Here is a 16,966-nt window from a genome sequence, read left to right as displayed (position 1 = left end):
CCAGCCCGGCTAGGCACAGAATCCACGGGAAAAATCCTATCACATACTGGGCTCCAGATGAATCACTGCAGAGGAAGCAGCTGTGTTGATGAAATTTTAAAGCCGACATGAGAAAGAAAATATGAACTGCAATACAGTAATTTAGCCTGTGAACACTCTGGCACATTTTTAATTAAAGCTGTTTTGGAGTTAAATAGAGGCCGTGGAGGGAGAGGGTGGGCAGTGGGGAACGGGAATCCACAGCGGCTCTCTGCCCTCCCACCCAAACCCCAAAGCCACGTCACCCGAAGATAGTTAAAAGAATAACATTGCTCTCCCCTGCTTTTCGCCAAAGGCAGATTTTCCACTTTGCACAGAGCTGGAGGTTTCTGTGCAATTTGATTTCACTGAAAAGATATAGGTGCCAGAATCATGAAATCTCACAAGCTAGAGCCCATGAGACCGTGGCCAGAATCCCACCCATGGCAGCAATCTCCTTCTTCAATATTCCCAAACACGGTCATCCATCACCCCCATCCATCCATCCATCCACACTTGATTACCTCCACAGATGGTACACTCACTACCTTATGAAGCCACTCTCCCTGGGTTAAGCAGACCTTCCTTATTCTGGGCAAGAACCAGCCTCCCCTCCCAGCCTGGGAGACCAGGCAGGTGCAGCCTGGGTTCCCCAAGATGCATCCACCAAGTCCAGTTGGGCATTGAGACACAGATGTGACCACTGAGACCCAGCAGCCCAGTCCTTGAGTACCTAACAGTCCAGCAGGGGTCAGGGCCAGGCTTCACAAGGAGGATCCCAATATCCCAGCAGCAAGAGAGGCAGCCTATGGGGCTGAGAGCCCAGAGCAAGTGCCGGGCCACCTGGGGGTGGCTGGGGAAGGCTACTGGCAGGAGGCCAGGAGGAAGGAGGCTAAGAAAACCCCATCTTCCCTGGACCAGTACTCATCAAAATAAGACCAGTACTCTACTTGTGGGCTGAGCCCTGCCCACGGAGTTCTCCCCACCTCCACTGTCCTCCACAGCCCTCCCGTATACATGAGCCTGCTGGCCAGGACAAGGAGGCAGCACAAGAGTGCCCCCTGTGGGTAGGCCTCTGCCTGGACACCACTGTACACCCACCCCACTGCCCCGCCGGCCATGCACACAGCAGGTGATCAGTTACACATGGAGTGAGTGAGTGAGTGCCCATTTTACAGGTAAGCAAACAGAGGCCAGGGGAGAGGAAGTGGCTCAAGGGTCCTCATAAAGCTGATGCCACCTGAGGCACCCTAGGAGCCCAGAGGCAGGCAAGGTGTCAACTGCTACCAGGAAGCCCTGAGCAGGCCAGAAGCGGCCCTCCTCTCACTGTTTCTCACATCCCCTGCGTGGCTCAGAACAGCAACGCCCTCCTCCAGGGCACCCACCCACCCTCAAGGCCAAGCCCTGGCGGCAGCGGGTGGCAGGGGCAACAGGAGTCCCGCCCATGACCCTGGAGATGCCCTGCCCGCACCCTGGCCCCCGGGTGCTTTTGCATCCTGTAGCTTGAGGGTCAGCCCTCGGCTGAAGCAAGGGGACCAGGGCAGGTGGGTACGCAGTGCACTGGAGGGCCAAGGCCCCAGCACCACACGGCTGTCCCCTTCTCGGGATGCTGGGTATGGCCCTGACCCCGCTCACTGGGAGACCCTGGGCAAGACCCCCACTCGCCAGCAGAGTCCTCGTGAGGAAGAGACGAGGATAGGACCCAGGGGCCCCACCCCCATGACACACACAAGCACCCACGGCTATCACCGGAGCAGCTCAGCCTCACAGGGCTTCATCTGGGGAGAAAGAAAAGTCTACTCAGGAAACAAGAAACTTGGAACACTGGCACACTGGATGGTCTCGGCGTTCCCAGCACTTCTGTACCAGCGAGGAGCCGGGCCAAAGCATGTTCTTGTCCCTAAAGCCCCATCTGCCTGAAGCCAGCAAGCCTGGGCCCGGGCGAGAGGTCGCGCCCCCATCTGATGGCTGTGTGTTTCCGGAGAGCCTGGCGTGGGTACAGGTCGGGGACAGAAGCCCACTGCTGCTGCCTCCAGGACAAGGACAATGTCCCCAGTCTGACCCCTGGGAGCAGGTCAGAGCAGGCTTGGTGGGGAGGGACCAGGCAGAGAAACCCCCTGCCCAGGTGGCAGCCCGCACCCCTGATGCTGCAGACACAGGGCCCCGTCAACCTCCACCTCTGCCCTTGTGGGCACGGGGCAAGGGGACACAGCTATGGGGGGCTCCCTTATGAGACCAGGGGGCTCCCAGAGGCAGGAGGAGGAGGAAGGACTGCCACTCTGCAGCCTGTCCTTGTCCTTGGAAACAGGACCACAAGCCATGCCCTGCCTGGACCGCAGAACAGCATTGCAAATGGCATGCCAAATCTGGGGTCCAAGCTCTCAACCTGCTTCTCCCCAGAAACAGTGACACAAAGAACAGCTGGACTGGGGCAGACTCACAAGGCTGCTGACCCGCTGGTCGGAGGCTTCCACTGCCAGAGCGAGGTCCTGGCCTTCACCCTGCTGTACATGGCTGAAGTGAGTGACTCGCTTCCCTACTCGCTGGATGGGAACCAGCCCCAGAGCAAAGGCCCCCAAGTCCTGAGGCTGCCCCCATCGCCCCTGCCTACAGCGCCTGCAGCCCGCCCCACACACCCTCCTTAGCCCACATGGAGTGTTCAGGTCTAAGGAGCCCTAGCCCACCGCCAGGCGAGGCCCCAGCCCCTCCCTGCCCTTGCCAGCCCCGAGGAGCCAGCATATCTTGTAGCCAGGCCCTTCCAGCACCTTAACAAGTGACACATTTTGTTTGAAAACAAGCCTTGCGATTCAGTGCCTGGCTATGCGCCTGACACAATGCGGTGGCCATGGGATGTGGGGGAGCAAAGACCCAAATGTGAACCACATACTCTGCAGGGTCCTGCCGAGCTAGGGGGAATTTCCAGCAGCCCCTGCGAGGGCGAGAGGTGGGATGGCAGCTGTCGGGCTGCACTTGGGGCTGTGAGCATCCCAGCCGCCGCCCAGTAGGCAGAGAGGGTGTCTGAGCAGGGCAGTGGCGCCAAGCCCACTGGTCGCCTAGCAACGAGGCCAGGCAGCTGAGCCCTCCCTGGGGCTGGTTCCCAGAGAAACGCTCTGGGCATCCCGGCCGGCCACTTATGGGCCAGCAGATGTGGCAGGGGAGAGGGATACTGAGATGAAGTCAGGGATGAGTACAAGGGAGAAAGAGGCTGGAGGGTCAGCCGAGCCAGCTGGCCCCAGACACCCCGACCAACCGGGCTGATCACAGCCCCCCATCACCACCCTGCCAACAGCAGGAAAGGCCCCTCGTCCTGGCAGCCACGCCCCCTCCACGCTCCAGCCGCACTCGTCAAGGGCACAGACGCCTACCCCCCACCTCTCATCCTGCACCACCTCCTCCCCGCACTGACCCCGTCACCCATCTCTAACCCGCCGTCCCTGTGCTGGGGACAGGCCAGGGGCAGGCCAGGGACGAGGCCTGGCCTCACCTGTCTGTGGACTCAGGCCAGGCAGGAGGGAGGAGGGCAGACCCCAGCCCAGAGAGAAACTGGCACAGCAGGGGCAGGAAAGTTTCCATGGGGGTCTGAGCGGGGACGGGCCAGCCCGCCTCTTGGGCCTTGATGCGCCCATCCAGAGGGCAAAGCAGTCCATTGCTTCAGCACTTGCGTGTGTGTTCTGCACCATCTCTGGGACGGGCCCAGCGCCAGCCCCCAAGGGGCTCGCAGACCACAGTGGGGACAGACAGGGAAAGGCTGTGATGGAGGGAAGGCAGGTGGCCGTCCTCGGCCAGGTGTCCCAGGAGGTGACTCCGGGCAGGAGTCGGGGGCAGGTGGAAGGTTAGGGGTGGGAGGGGGGAAGGGAACCCCAGGCGTGCTGGGGCGAGAGTGGTGGGTGGGCAGCAGGGCCTGCGCTGGCCCTCAGGGTGGGGTTGGCCCACAGCCAGCCTACCTGTGCCAGGAGCTTGTCACCCTCCAGCAGCTTCACCTTGGTCTCCAGCTGCCTGATGTAGGTGGACGAGGGATCTGTAACGACACAAAGGGGGCATGTCACCCGTCGGCAAACTGTATCCAACAGGAGGGCCCACCCTCCCCTGGGCCCCCTCCGGTGGGCCTCTGAGCCCAGGTTTCCCTGACCTGCAGAAAGTGGGTGATGGGTTCCCTCACCAGCTCGTCCTGAGCTGATTCCTTCAACTTCCACAATGCTTCAGGTCCAAAAAGAGTTCTCACAAATGCTCCCCTGATGGGACCCTCACCCAGGGGCAGCCCACCCCAAGGCCCAGGGTCCAGGGAGGCCCTCCCCTGCTCAGGGGGGAAACTGAGGCCCCAAGCATGCCAAGTCAGCATCTGGGCTTCCTCCGCTCCATCCTGCCTGACGCACAGAACTTCTACAAGCGATCTGTTCGGGGGGCTGCATAACACAGATAACCCACCACCCCTCCTGCAGTCAGAGGCCAGGGAGACACCTCCAGCCACACGCCCCCAGTTCCTGAGCGCGGAGGGGGTGAAATCCACCTTCCCTCACCACACTGACCCCGCTGCACAATCACATCAGAAGTGGGAGAGGGACTGCCCCGCTGGCGTGGCGGTTAAGAATCCTCCTGCCAATGCAGGGGACACGGGTTCGAGCCCTGGTCCGGGAAGATCCCACATGCCGCAGAGCCACTAAGCTCGTGTGCCACAACTACTGAGCCTGCCCTCTAGAGCCCGCGAGCCACAACTACTGAGCCTGAGTGCCACAACTACTGAAGCCCACGCACCTAGAGCCTGTGCTCTGCAACAAGAGAAGCCTCTGCTCACCGCAACTAGAGAAAGCCCACGCACAGCAACGAAGACCTGACGCAGCCAAAATATAAGCTAAGTAATTAATTAATTTCTAAAAACCACCTTAAAGCATCCTGTCTCTATTAAAAAAAAAAAGAAGCGGGAGAAATTCCGCCACCCTGGCTACCCACGGCCCTGGTCCTACCTCCCCATTGGGCTGGAAATCAGCTCAGAGGAGAAAACTAGTGACTAACTCACTCCAGGCCAGGACAAGGGAGCCTGCCTGGGTGGAGGCCAAGGGTGACATGGGGCAGAGAGGCCAAGGGGAGGGAGGCAGAACACGGGACAGGGAAGGTTAACACAGGGTAGGGTAGGCAAGGGGACGGAAGAGTCACAGCAGGTGCCCGTGCCGAGGGAGGAAAGGTGGGTCTGAGCACCTCTGTGACAGCATAGGGTACCTCCCCCAGGAGGTCTGCTGCCACCTGCTAAGGGACGGCTATGCTCCTCTCACCCGCATGAGCGCCCGGCCAGAGGCCACACAGCCCAGACGCCAGCCTGGGCCCTGCCCACCCCTGGGCCAGTCGCTGTTCCTGCTGTACCCACCGGCCCCGATCCCCAGCAGGACTCAGGGTCTTCCCGGACCACACCAGCGGCCCTTCATCTCAGAAGGCACCAGACCTTCGACCAAAGCCAGCTCCCTAATGCCCCACACCACTGCCCCCCCGGGGGGGCTTTTAACCTTCCCAGGTGGGCAAAGGGGGCTGAGGTGCAGGCAAAGGACAAGCTGGACCGTCATGCATCCACGCCAGCACAGTCAGCATGACCGCGGGCGAACCCTGGGCCCTTAGGTGTGTGACGCGGACGCCGTGCCCCTCCCCAACAGGGCCTGCCGGCAGAGGAGGGGTCCACGGGCGCCCTGTGAGGATGGGGCGGCCAGTGGCCCCCTCCCCAGGGCCCCAAGCCCCCTGCGCTGGAGGCTGGCCCAGGCTTCACGAGCTTCCGCCCATCAGCAGCGCCGAGCTGCCGCCTCTGACGCGCCCCCAGTTACACGAGGTGCCCGTGTGCCCCTTGACCTGCCTGCTGTGGGTCACCGTGTTCCCCAAGCATACCCTCAGGAGCATTGTCTCCCCAGCCCTGGACCAGGCCCAGGAGCCCTCAGCCCCGCCCTGGGCAGGAATGGGGGGCGGCCCACCCCGCCCCAATTACATAACCAACTCCTCCCCCCTGCTCCCTGCCAGTCACCTCTCAGGAATGCGGAGCCTCCTAGAGAGGAAGAGGGTCACTGGCCAGGCCACTCCCCCTCGCTCCCAGGGAGACCCTGGTGACACAGGGCAGCTCTGCGAGGAGCCCCGCTGTGTGACCTGCGAGAGGCGCCATGGCTTCTTTATACACACGCGGGGCAGTGGCGGGGCAGGGTGGGGGGACCGGACCCCAGGCGGGGACTGCAGAGGCTTCCCTGTGCCCAGGGCCCGGGCAGGGGACCCTCAGCAGTCACTACAGTTCACGCCCCATGCTGGCCCCCGGCCTCGGTTTACCCGTCAATCAGCCCAAACTGACCAGAAGTTCCCACATCGTGTCCGCACCCGCCCTCACAAACAGGCCTGATGGGAAGGGCCTCAGTGTTCCAGGGGTGCTGGGCCCTGTGAGCAGGGGGACGGAGATGGGGTGCAGCCTGGCCTCCCCAATCCTCTGTGTCCTCCACCTGCTGCCGGCAGGAGGGTTCCCTGGAACACCACCCGGGAAACAGCGGATTAGACCCTCCCAGCTCCCTCAACCTTACACGTTAAAACAACCACTGACCCCTATGTGGTCCCCCTCTGGGTGGGGTCGGCGGGGGAGGGAAGGTCCCCCCCATTCACCCCCGTGTGACGCACGGCAGCCCCTGCACCTGGCGCCTCCTTGAAGGCTCACAGGGGCCAAAAGACATCGTCCCCGTTTTCCAGACGAGGAGGCCACAAGGAATAGTGTCCCTACTTGCTGGCAGGTGAGCAGGGGGGCCCAGGGCCCAGACTTCCAGACCCTCTCCCCACCACCCAGGCCCACCCCCATAGGTCAGTGCTCAGGATCCCAAGTGTCCCGCCACTCTGAGAGGAGCTGACAGCACCGTGCCATTTTGAGAAGCCGGCAGAGGTCCCTAATGAGACGTGGCTCTTGGTCAAGCGTCTCCCCTGGACGCCCCACTACTGCCCAACCCTCGGGCACGGCCGCAAGCCAGCCCCCTTGCGCACCGCAGCCCCACCAGGGATGTGCTGCCAGGCACAGCCCTGAAGCCAGAAGGACCAGCCACCTGTGTGTGACCAGCGACCTGAGTCAGGTCACTAACTCTCACGCTGCCCTATACGGTCGCAGAGCCACCCTGAAGGCGGGCACACCGCCCGCCCATGGTCTCCTGGCTATGGGGGCGATTTTGTGTCCCTCTGCCATTCCGATGCGCTGAGCCAGGAGCTCCCAGCCCTTCCCTTCTCTGTCAGACTGCCGCTGGAGCTTGGCCTGGGTGGGAGGGAGTCAGCAGACGTGCCGAGCAGCTTAGCGCCCGCGCCGGGCAACAGGCGGGCCGGGCACACGGCCACTCCACAGCCTCACGCCCACCTCCCAGGATGGCAGTCGGGAAGAAGGAGCGGCGACAGAGCCAGCGCCACGAGAAGGGACACAGGCCATCGCTCACCCCACAAACCACAGGCCGCGTCCATGGCCCCGGAACAAGGAGCCGCTCCGCTCGGCCCATCTGTCTGGGTTCGCCCCAAAACCCAAGAGGCTGCAGAGGATGAACTACGCTTCAGACAGACATCAAGGTTTGTTGGGTTTTTCTTTTAAATTTCAAAAGAACAACGTGAGAAGCTTAAAATGCCTTTAATCACCCGGTGCTCCCAATGGAACGTATCCTAAGGAATGAATTGCAATCATGAAGAACGCAGACAGCGTTACAGTGACCCAAACTGGAAACAACTCTTCGTCCAACAACAGCAGAGCGTTTATACCCTTGTCGCCAACCAACGACGTTTAGGAGAGTCTCTCTCCTCAACGGTAAGAAAAACACTTAAACGCCAGTGAAAAGAACTGGACACAAAACTACAAGTAGAATGGCTATTATGTTTAAAAATACTGAAACAGAAATCCAGGAACGAGGCACACAGAGATACTGACCGTGGTGTTGCTCACGAGGAGATGGGTGACTTTATTTATTCACACTGTTTCTTGTTAATTTTCAAGTAATCTCCCTTTAGAATAGGGAGAAATCTTTCTTTATAAAAAAGGAGAAGGGACTAAACGATTGTACCTTCACATCGCAGAGTCCCGTGTTAATGTCAAGAGAAACAGAAGGGTGGCCCAGAGGATGGCGTGGAAAGTGGGCCCCATCGGCCACCCTCTGCCCACTGCCCCCAGCTCTGCTCTGGGGGCCTTTTCCGAGGTCCAGGCTCAGCCCCGAGCCTGCCCGATCCTGCAGAGTTTAACAGGCTATGAGGCCGCCTTCTCAAAGACCCAGATAAGCCTCCCCGGCCACACGGGACCCCGTCCCCACCGCCCCTACCCTCAGCTCCCCAAGCCAGGCTCTGCATGCTGCCAGGAGCCAGGGAGCCGGACATCTGGTCACCTGGGGGTCAGAGCAGGTGCCCTGCCGTGGGGACGAGTGAGAGCTAGGTGGACCCTCAAGTCGGGGTTGGTGGCAGGGGTGAGAGCAGGAGGGCAGGGGATGCCAGGAAGGGCCCGGCTCCCTGGGAGGACGATCCTTCCCAGCAGCCTCGGGCAACTCACAATCCCACGGGGCGCCTCCATGCCCCCGCCTCTTGGAGACAAGCGTGTAATTAAATTAATCCCAGGTTTGCAGTAACAAGGAGTAGAGCCAGCAGGGAGGGAAGAGCCATTTCCTGGCTTGACTGCTGGGGGGGGGGGGTGGAATGAGGGAGGTGACTATGAAAAGGATCCTGAGCCAGGCTGGCCAAGGTATCCCCTGGACATTCCCTGACCCTCCCAGGGCCCACTGGTCCAATTCTGGGGGACTCACGATCCACCTTCCATCTGGAGTGACAGGGAGAGCTCCCGCAACATTCTCGCCCACAGGAGCCTGAACATCAGCCCTCCTACGCCCCTCCTCACAGGTCCTTGTTCCCGGGGCGTGCAGGACCAGAGCAGCCCGTGGGTGGGTGGAGTCCTGGAGCCGAGGGTCTGCAAGCCCCTCCCCACTGGCGCTGATCGGCTCCACCGAGGAGTCCTGTGCCAGGTGCTGGCGTTGACCATCAGGGCACTCTGCCCTCCCGGAAGCTGCCAGGTCACATCTCCGCCCCCTGCAGCCTGGCCCCCTACCTGCCTAGGCAATGTCACCCCAGCCTCACCATCGGTCCAAACTGCAAGAATTTGGGGGCCAGAGGCCACGTCCAACCACCCCTGTCACCCCCTCCCCACCTAGCTCACCGCTAAGCACGCAGTAGGCCCTTGGAAAAACCTGAAGACCTAACAGGAATCAGTCCTACGGGCTGGGTCGAACAGGTTTCCCCAAACGAGTTGACTCTTAATCCTATGAGCTCCCACCAGCAGCAGCTGCAATGACAGTAAGAAGCACTCAGCCTGTGACAGTGACCTGGCACCCCCAAGGCCACAGAGGGTACAGCATGCCAGCGGCCAAGGGCAACTGTCCCTCAGACCTCAGCCCACAGCATCTACCCTGTTGTCTTGTGCCAACCTCACCAGGAACTTTCATCTTAATTTGGGTGAGACAAGGATTCGCATACAAGTGGGTTACGTGGGAGGTGACCCCAGGAAGCCCAGGTGAGGGTGTGGAGAGGTGAGGCGGGGAATGGGAGCTGATGAGAAGGGTGTGAACCCGCTGGGGGTCTCACAGTTGCTCGCCTGCCCAAGGGCTCCCTGGTGGGAGCCGCTCATGGCAGGAGGGTGGTGTTCATGCCCCAGGAGTGCCCACCTGGAGAGGCAAGCTCCCAGGCAGAGCTGCAGGTGCCCACAGGTGAAGCGGGTGGTGGGCACGGAAGCGGTGAGCGCCACGGGGATCTGGGCAGGGCGCCCACAGTATCTGCTACAGCTTGGGAAAAAGTACGACTTTCCCTCTCTGCAAAGGAGGAAGTGGATGGAGACTGAGGGCAGGGGACTGGGGGGCAGCACCGTGACACACAGCCACGTGCGGGGCCTGATTCTCCAGCTGCTGCCTCTTCCAGGGTCCCCACCAGCCCTGCCTCCCTTCTACCCCCTCTCCCTGAGCGGGGTCCCTATAAGGTCTCGGGGACAGGCAGGCTTTGCGGCAGGTCATCAGCAGGAGACTCAGCAACGCCACACCTTGGGCCCCTGCTCACACCCAGCAGCTCTGCCGTGAGATGGCCGGCATTTCCACAACGCAGCCCGGCTGATTCAATTCCCTTCTCCTTCCACTTCATTACGAGGGGTCGGCTGTGGCACCGGGGCCAGTGGCTCCACCGAGATGGAGGGGCCTCATTAAGCAGAAGCACCCTCACCATTCCAGGCTTCCCTCCCTCTCTGCCCCAGAGGATGAGGGCAGCTCCTGAGAGCATCTGCCTTCCCGTGAGTCGGTTCCTGGGCTTCTCTCTTTTCTCCCGCGCCCCAGGACTGGCCCCCAAGGGGACAGGTGAGTGCCACACATACCTGCGGGCCGTGGAAATCAAAACCAAGTGGGGCAGGCCCACTCTGCACCACGGAGCCTCAGTCTCCACCCGTGCCTCCCACCTGCCCAGGATGTGGTGGAGCTGTCACCCCTCACAGGTAACCTCAGACACTTCACCCCCATGTGGAGGTATCCCCATCCCCCCACAGGCACAGAAACAAGGACGCAGCGATGCACAAAGTCACACAGGCAGGGCCACCAGGAGAACCACCTCCAGGGAGCTCGGACCAGCCCCGGGCGCCAGGGACAGTGCTATGGTCTGGATGTCGGTGTCCCCCAGAATCCATATGTTGAAACCTAATGCCCAATGTGATGGTGTTAGGAGGCAGGGCCTTTGGGAGGTGATTAGGTCACGAGGGTGGAGCCCTTGTGAGTGAGATTAGTGTCCTAACCAAAGAGACCCCCACAGAGCTCTCTTGCCTCTTCCGCCAAACGAAGACACAGCAGGGAGACAACCGTCTGTGAACCAGGAAGTGGCCCTCTCCAGACACTCAGTCTGCCAGCACCCTGACCTTGGGCTTCCAGCCTCCAGACCAGAGAGAAACTCCTGTTGTTTATGAGCCACCCAGTCTGTGGTATTCTGTTATAGCAGCTCGAACAGAGTTAAGACATACAGAGCAAGGCGAGGTCATTCCAGCAAGAAGCAGCAGTAACCACACACTTAATGAGCACCAGTGGTGTGCCTTACTTACAGGCAATCGTCCTCATCGTCTCTCACTGTGAGCAGGTGACCGACCCCTGTTTACAGATGAAGAAACTGAGGCTCCGGGATGTGAAGTGACAGTTGCAGACCAGGCAGTGACGGAGCAACCTGCTCTCCCCAGGCAGCCTTCCCTACCTCGGGCTCAGTGCAGCCCTGGGCTCAAGGCAAAGGCCACACTTTCTGCAGTACCCAGTCCTGCTGGGAAACAGGCCGGTACTCAGTGCCAGAGCGGCCGCTGCCCTCCCACCCTGCCCACAGACCAGGCTGGTGTCCCTGCTGCCCTCACCTCTGATGAATGCACAGCCCCATCAAGGCCCGGACACTGATCCGGCGGAGCCTGGGAACGGTCCTGTCTTCTTCAAGGACTTGGAGGATGTTCCAACCCCAGGCCCACCTACTCCCCAGACGCTGAACAATCCCGAAGGTCACCAAAGGACTGAATCCTTGCAGAGCAGTGGGTCCCCAAATCCAGGACTAGAAAGGCAAGTTACCTGTTTCACGACCGTCCAGGCTACCAGGGGGCTGTGAGCTCCCCATCACTAGTGAAAAGCAAGCAGAAGCTCAGTACTGGATGGAGCCCCTGGAACACTGAAGTTTCCCCACGTAGCTGGGAGGGGGGCCCCGGTGCCAATGTACTCACTCTACTACCCTCTAGATCCCCCAGGGACCCTGCCAGGTGGGCGGCAGACGGCCTATCATATAGAGGACAAAAAGAACGCTCAGCGAGTGAATGGGTCCACCCAGCGTCGCAGAGCCAGGCACCGGCAGGACCAGCAATCACGCGTGCTCGTGTAAGGGCATGGTCCCCTACTGCGAGGGTCTCTCAGCCTAGTGCAGGAGCTGCAGGAATAACCACGTTTGCGGAAGGGCAAAGGGTGGAGTGAAGAGGCTCAGCCCAGGGATGAGGGGGGCCGAGAGCAAGGATGTGCTGATGGGGAGAAATCAGGGACTCCTTCCTGAAGGAGGCGGCATCTGAGCTGAGCACTTAAGAGCAAGCAGGACTCTGACAGGCAGACAAGGCAGGGTGGGGATGGGGAGGATGGAAGGCGAGTCCCAGCTGAGGGCGCATCTGCCTCCTGGCATACATCGCGGCCCCAGGAGGTGCGGGCTGAATGTGAGACAGATATTATTTATGGATGAAGGCGAAAAGGCTGAGGAGGCATATCAGAGGAACATCAGGTTCCTGCGAGGAGGAGTGGCAGCGCTGGGCGGGGAGGGCTGCCCCTGCCCCTCCCTCCTCCAGGCGGGCCTGCCCACCTGAGCTGCCCACCAGTAGGTCTGCATGGTGGACAGGCCAAGGCAGCTGGCTGCAAACTCCGAGATGACTACCAGAGCCTCGGGCGTGAAGAAGAGTTCCCCTGTCCACACAGGACATCAAGGGACCCTTCTTTCCCATTCGCACACGCAAATGTTACTGAGCGCCTCTTATGTGCCAGCAGACGCCAAGCAAAACCCCAGCCCTCCCAGCACGCCCCTAATCCTCACACCGAGCTATCCCCGTTTACTGCAGAGGAGCCTGAGACTCAGAGAGGTTAAGTAGCACGTCCAAAGTCACACAGCGAGAACACTGCAGGGCTGGGATTTGAACCCAGGTTTGTCCAGAGCCAAGGTTCTTTCCACCCTGCCTCAAAGCTCCCCCAGCAGCCCTGGGGGCCCCATACAATCACCCTGGGCCTCGCAGAACACCAGCACCGTGGTGGCTGGCACTGCTCATTCCAAGCCTTGACTCTGCCAGGGAGACACAGAAACCAAGGTTCAGGAGGGGCCCAGTAACGGGTCCAGTCACAGAGTCATAAAAGCAGGGCTGAAAGTCAAGACGTGCGCGTGCGTGCGTGCGTGCGTGTGTCCATCCCCAAACCCGGTGCTCCTCCAGGCCGCCCACCGAGGCAGAGAAGGGCAGGGCTTGGGAAGACTCATGGCTCCCCTCCCCTCCCTGAGCAAACATTCTCTTCGTGGGGCGGTTCTGGAGACTCTCAGCCTCTAAGACTGGGCCCAGGCTCCAGGGAACTCCACCCTGGATGGCGTTCTCCTGGCCCTCTCGCCCCCTGGGACCTCCACCCCAGGGCACCTGCAAGCCCCAAGACTCTGGGCCTCATGGGGTCATGAATGTCCGAAAGGCTGGCCCCCAGCCCCTCCCAAGCTCCCCCCTCCATGCCCTGATATGTGGGATCCTGGAAACCTCAAATCCCACATCCCCAACTCAAGTGGACAGCCGTGACCCCACCCTCTCCATCCTGAGCCTGCAGAGGCAAGAAAATTAATGGGCACAGAGAGAAACGAACAACTGCATTGATGAGAACTGAGATCTCGCCACGCTGGCCGCTCGGCCTCTCCTGACGAGGCGCACGGCTGTCTCCTGGATCCCACCTGCCCCTCCGTGTGCCACACACACAGACCAGGACCCCACGGATCGGTGCTCTGTCCACCCGGGGCCACCTGGCATTTAATTCAACCTGCGCTGAAATCTTGACGGAGTGGCCAAGCAGGAGGCCGAGCCCAACCCGGCTCATTTAGAACACACCCCGGTTTGGGGCTTCCCTGGTGGCGCAGTGGTCGAGAGTCCGCCTGCCGATGCAGGGGACACGGGTTCGTGCCCCGGTCCGGGAAGATCCCACATGCCGCGGAGCGGCTGGGCCCGTGAGCCATGGCCGCTGAGCCTGCGCGTCCAGAGCCTGTGCTCCGCAACGGGAGAGGCCGCAACAGTGAGAGGCCCACGTACCGCAAAAAAAAAACCAAAAAGTAGACTACACCCCGGTTTGGATCCGCCTGCAGCCACGGGTGTTCTCAAGCTGAAAACTCAAACTTATTTTTCCATCTACCGCTTGGGAGGCCCGACCATCCCAAAGTGAAACTGCGTCATTACTTCAAAACCAGGGGAAAACAGGAAAAACAGAATTCCTTTCCTGTGCCTTCAATTATCAGGCCCAGAAATTAACCTGTGTGCTTAGGTGACAGTTCAGGTGTCAGCACTGTTCATGTCCCCTCCCCCCCCAACCTGATTTAACTCTGAATGATTGGGACTTATTGATAGAGGCTGAACAGACCACCTAGAGGCCCCAGCACAGCCACCTAGCCACACAGAAGGCAAGTCACACCTGGCCTGGGTCTCCCTGGGGACATTTTAACATTTGATCTCTTCTCCCCTGGAACCAACTAAACTGGACTCCAGCGAAGGGGCCTGGATGTCCATACATTTTAAACGTCCTCCAGGTGATTCTAACGTGCACACAGGGCTGGGGACCCCTGATCTATGCTGAGCAGTGACTGTTCAAATTGTCCCCCTCTCGGGCTCCTTTCCCGAGGGACCCCACACCTCCTGGCCCTGACTACTCACTGGGGCTCAACCCCTGCAAACACAGCCGTACCACAGGGGCTCCGAGGCGGCCAGGACATGCGGGACGGATGTCTGAAGGTGGTGAGGAAAGGGGGTAGGCGGGTAAACATTCAGGGAGCCCCTGAGTGTATGTGCCAAGCCCCTTGGTAGCCATAAGTGGAGACCTTGCTGGTTTCGGGGGAAAGGGAGTTTGCTTTCATTGTTAGACATCATGCATGTCTCTACCAAGCATGTAAAGCTGGTGGGCCCAGAATGGAGCCAACTGTCCAGCAGAGGAGGCAGGAGGGAGGGGGCAGGACGGCAGGGCACACTCCAGCCGCCTGCAGAGGCGGTGAGGTGCGGGGAGCTGTGGCAGGTGGAGCGGGCCCAGCACACAGAAAATCTAGGTGCGGCTGCGTCATCGGACACAGGGGAGTGGCTGGAAGTCCAGCCGGAGATCTGACACCTCAGCAGGAACCCCGCCCTGCGCGTGAGCAGCAGAGCTGGGGCTCAAAGCACAGGAAGCAAGAGAAAGAGGAAGAGGGGCTCCAAGCAGCACCAGCTCTGGCGGCAGCACCATGTCTGGACAGTGCTTTGCTGATTCAGTAAAAACAAGAATAAGTCATCACAAGAAAGGTGGAGGGATTCCCGGGGTGGTGAGGGCCCGCAGAAGCTCTGCGCGCCTGGCACGCATGCCCTGCAGCATTCTGTGCCGGTGGGGGAAGGCTGAATTGTTTCATGAAAGGGACTGTGGCGGGTGCTGAGAGTAAAAATTCAATCCCAACCTCACACCACACACAGAAGGCAGTTCCGAGGAGGACAGAGTTCTATGGGAAAAAACAACTCTAAAGACTTGGGCTTGTTTCATACAAAGGGGGGTGACAACTTATGCTACAGGCAAGAAGCCAGTCACAAAACACCACATCTTGTACGACTCCATTTATATGAAACGTCCAGAGTCGGCAAATTCACAGAGACGGAAAATAGATTGGTGGCTGCCAAGGGCCGAGGGGGAGGAAGAACAGGGAGTAACTGCGGACGAGCACAGACTCTCTCTCTGGGGTGATAAAAATGACCTGGTATTAGACAGTGATGGTTGGGTAACTCTGTGAATGTAGTAAAAAGCAATGAATTGTATACTTTCATATATATATTAACTGTGTGAATTTTGTCTCAGTACAGCTGTTGTTAAAAAAGAACAACTCCAGGACTTCCCTGGCGGTCCAGTGGTTAAGACTTCGCCTTCCAATGCAGGGGGTGCAGGTTCGATCCCTGGGCGGGGAGCTAAGATCCCACATGCCTCGCGGCCAAAAAACCAAAACATAAAACAGCAGCAATATTGTAACAAATTCAATAAAAAGAGCAACTCCAAAAAGGGAGGGAGGGAGGGAGGGAGGAAAAACAAGAAAAAGAAGGAAAAAAAATAAAAAGAGCAGTTCCAGCTTTCAAGTAGGAAAGGATTTCTTAATCAAGAAGCAAAACGAACAAACCGTAAAGGGAAGACCTGTCACACTCAACTGTGTGAACATTAAAAACCCTGCCCAACAGCAGACCACAGATCTGTGAGCACAGTCAGAAGACCAGCCTCCTGCAAACAAAGACAATGAGACAGTTTCAGCCATTTGACCGAAAGTGAATAGTGGTCACTCATGTGATGGCAAGAGCGTAAGAAGCAGGAAGCAGGACATGGGGCGCCCTGGCACAGCAGATCAGACAGCCACCCGGCATGGCTTCCCGCCACTGAAGATGCACCTGCCTTCAAGGACCCCCAGCGGTCCAGGCGTGCAGAAACAGGTACAAGAACGTGTCCCAGCGCTGGCCAAAGTAGTGAAAAAAATGGAGACCACCTCAAAGTCCTCCCTGGGAGACCAGACGAATTGCGGTTTAACCAAACAATGAAATACTATGCAGAACTGGAAACGAATGAAGTGGAATTACAGGTACCATCAACAAGGATACATCTCAAAAGCACGATGGGGGGAGGGGCGGGGAGGCGGAACTGAGGGACACATATAAATGTGACATCATTTATAAAGTCGGAAAACCTGCAAAGCATCATCGTATGTTGCTTATGGACATACAACCTGTAAGAGAAATAACATCTGTGCAGGAGAGGGGTTAGGTACCGAATTCCTGGCGAGGGAAGGTTCTGGGGAGGCAGGGGTGAGGAGGTGACACACAAGATGCCTCAACTCTACCTGTAACACTTTATTTCTCAAAAGGATCTGATGCTAAAAGGCTTTATTGTTGGCAATCTGATAACGGTGGGCAGTGGAATCAATAGCCTCATTATTCTCCAAGCTTGTTTCTTTTTATGTATTTCTTCACAATAATAGTAATAATAACATTTTTTAAGTAAAAGGAAGAGAGTTGGGGCAGCGCAACAGACGCTCCAGAAAAGATACTGGAAGCTTTTGATGTTGGAACACCCCCTCCCTCGGTCCCAATTCCCGGGCTGCCTTTGGAAAACCTCACAACATCCCTGGCAACGAGCCTCCTTTGGTGCCGCCCCCCACCCCTTGGGAGCAGTGAAATGGCAGCAGGTCAGGA

The 16,966-nt window shown here is 59.1% G+C and overlaps 1 protein-coding gene across 4 annotated transcripts in view; it reads right to left on the bottom strand.

Annotated features, from left to right (window-relative positions):
- CCDC85C (coiled-coil domain containing 85C) overlaps positions 1-16,966 on the bottom strand; it is an 83,568-nt gene that overhangs the window by 16,574 nt on the left and 50,028 nt on the right. For all 4 annotated transcript variants that reach the window (XM_082648407.1, XM_082648410.1, XM_082648408.1 and 1 more), the window contains exon 2: positions 3,963-4,036. In XM_082648407.1, coding sequence (XP_082504533.1) covers positions 3,963-4,036 — 74 coding nt within the window. The remainder of the gene's footprint in view (positions 1-3,962; positions 4,037-16,966) is intronic.

This window comes from Grampus griseus, assembly GCF_964374135.1.
Source record: "Grampus griseus genome assembly, chromosome: 2".
NCBI lineage: Eukaryota > Metazoa > Chordata > Mammalia > Artiodactyla > Delphinidae > Grampus > Grampus griseus.
Note: the sequence above shows the minus strand (reverse complement) of the source record. Positions and strands in the feature narration are given on the sequence as shown.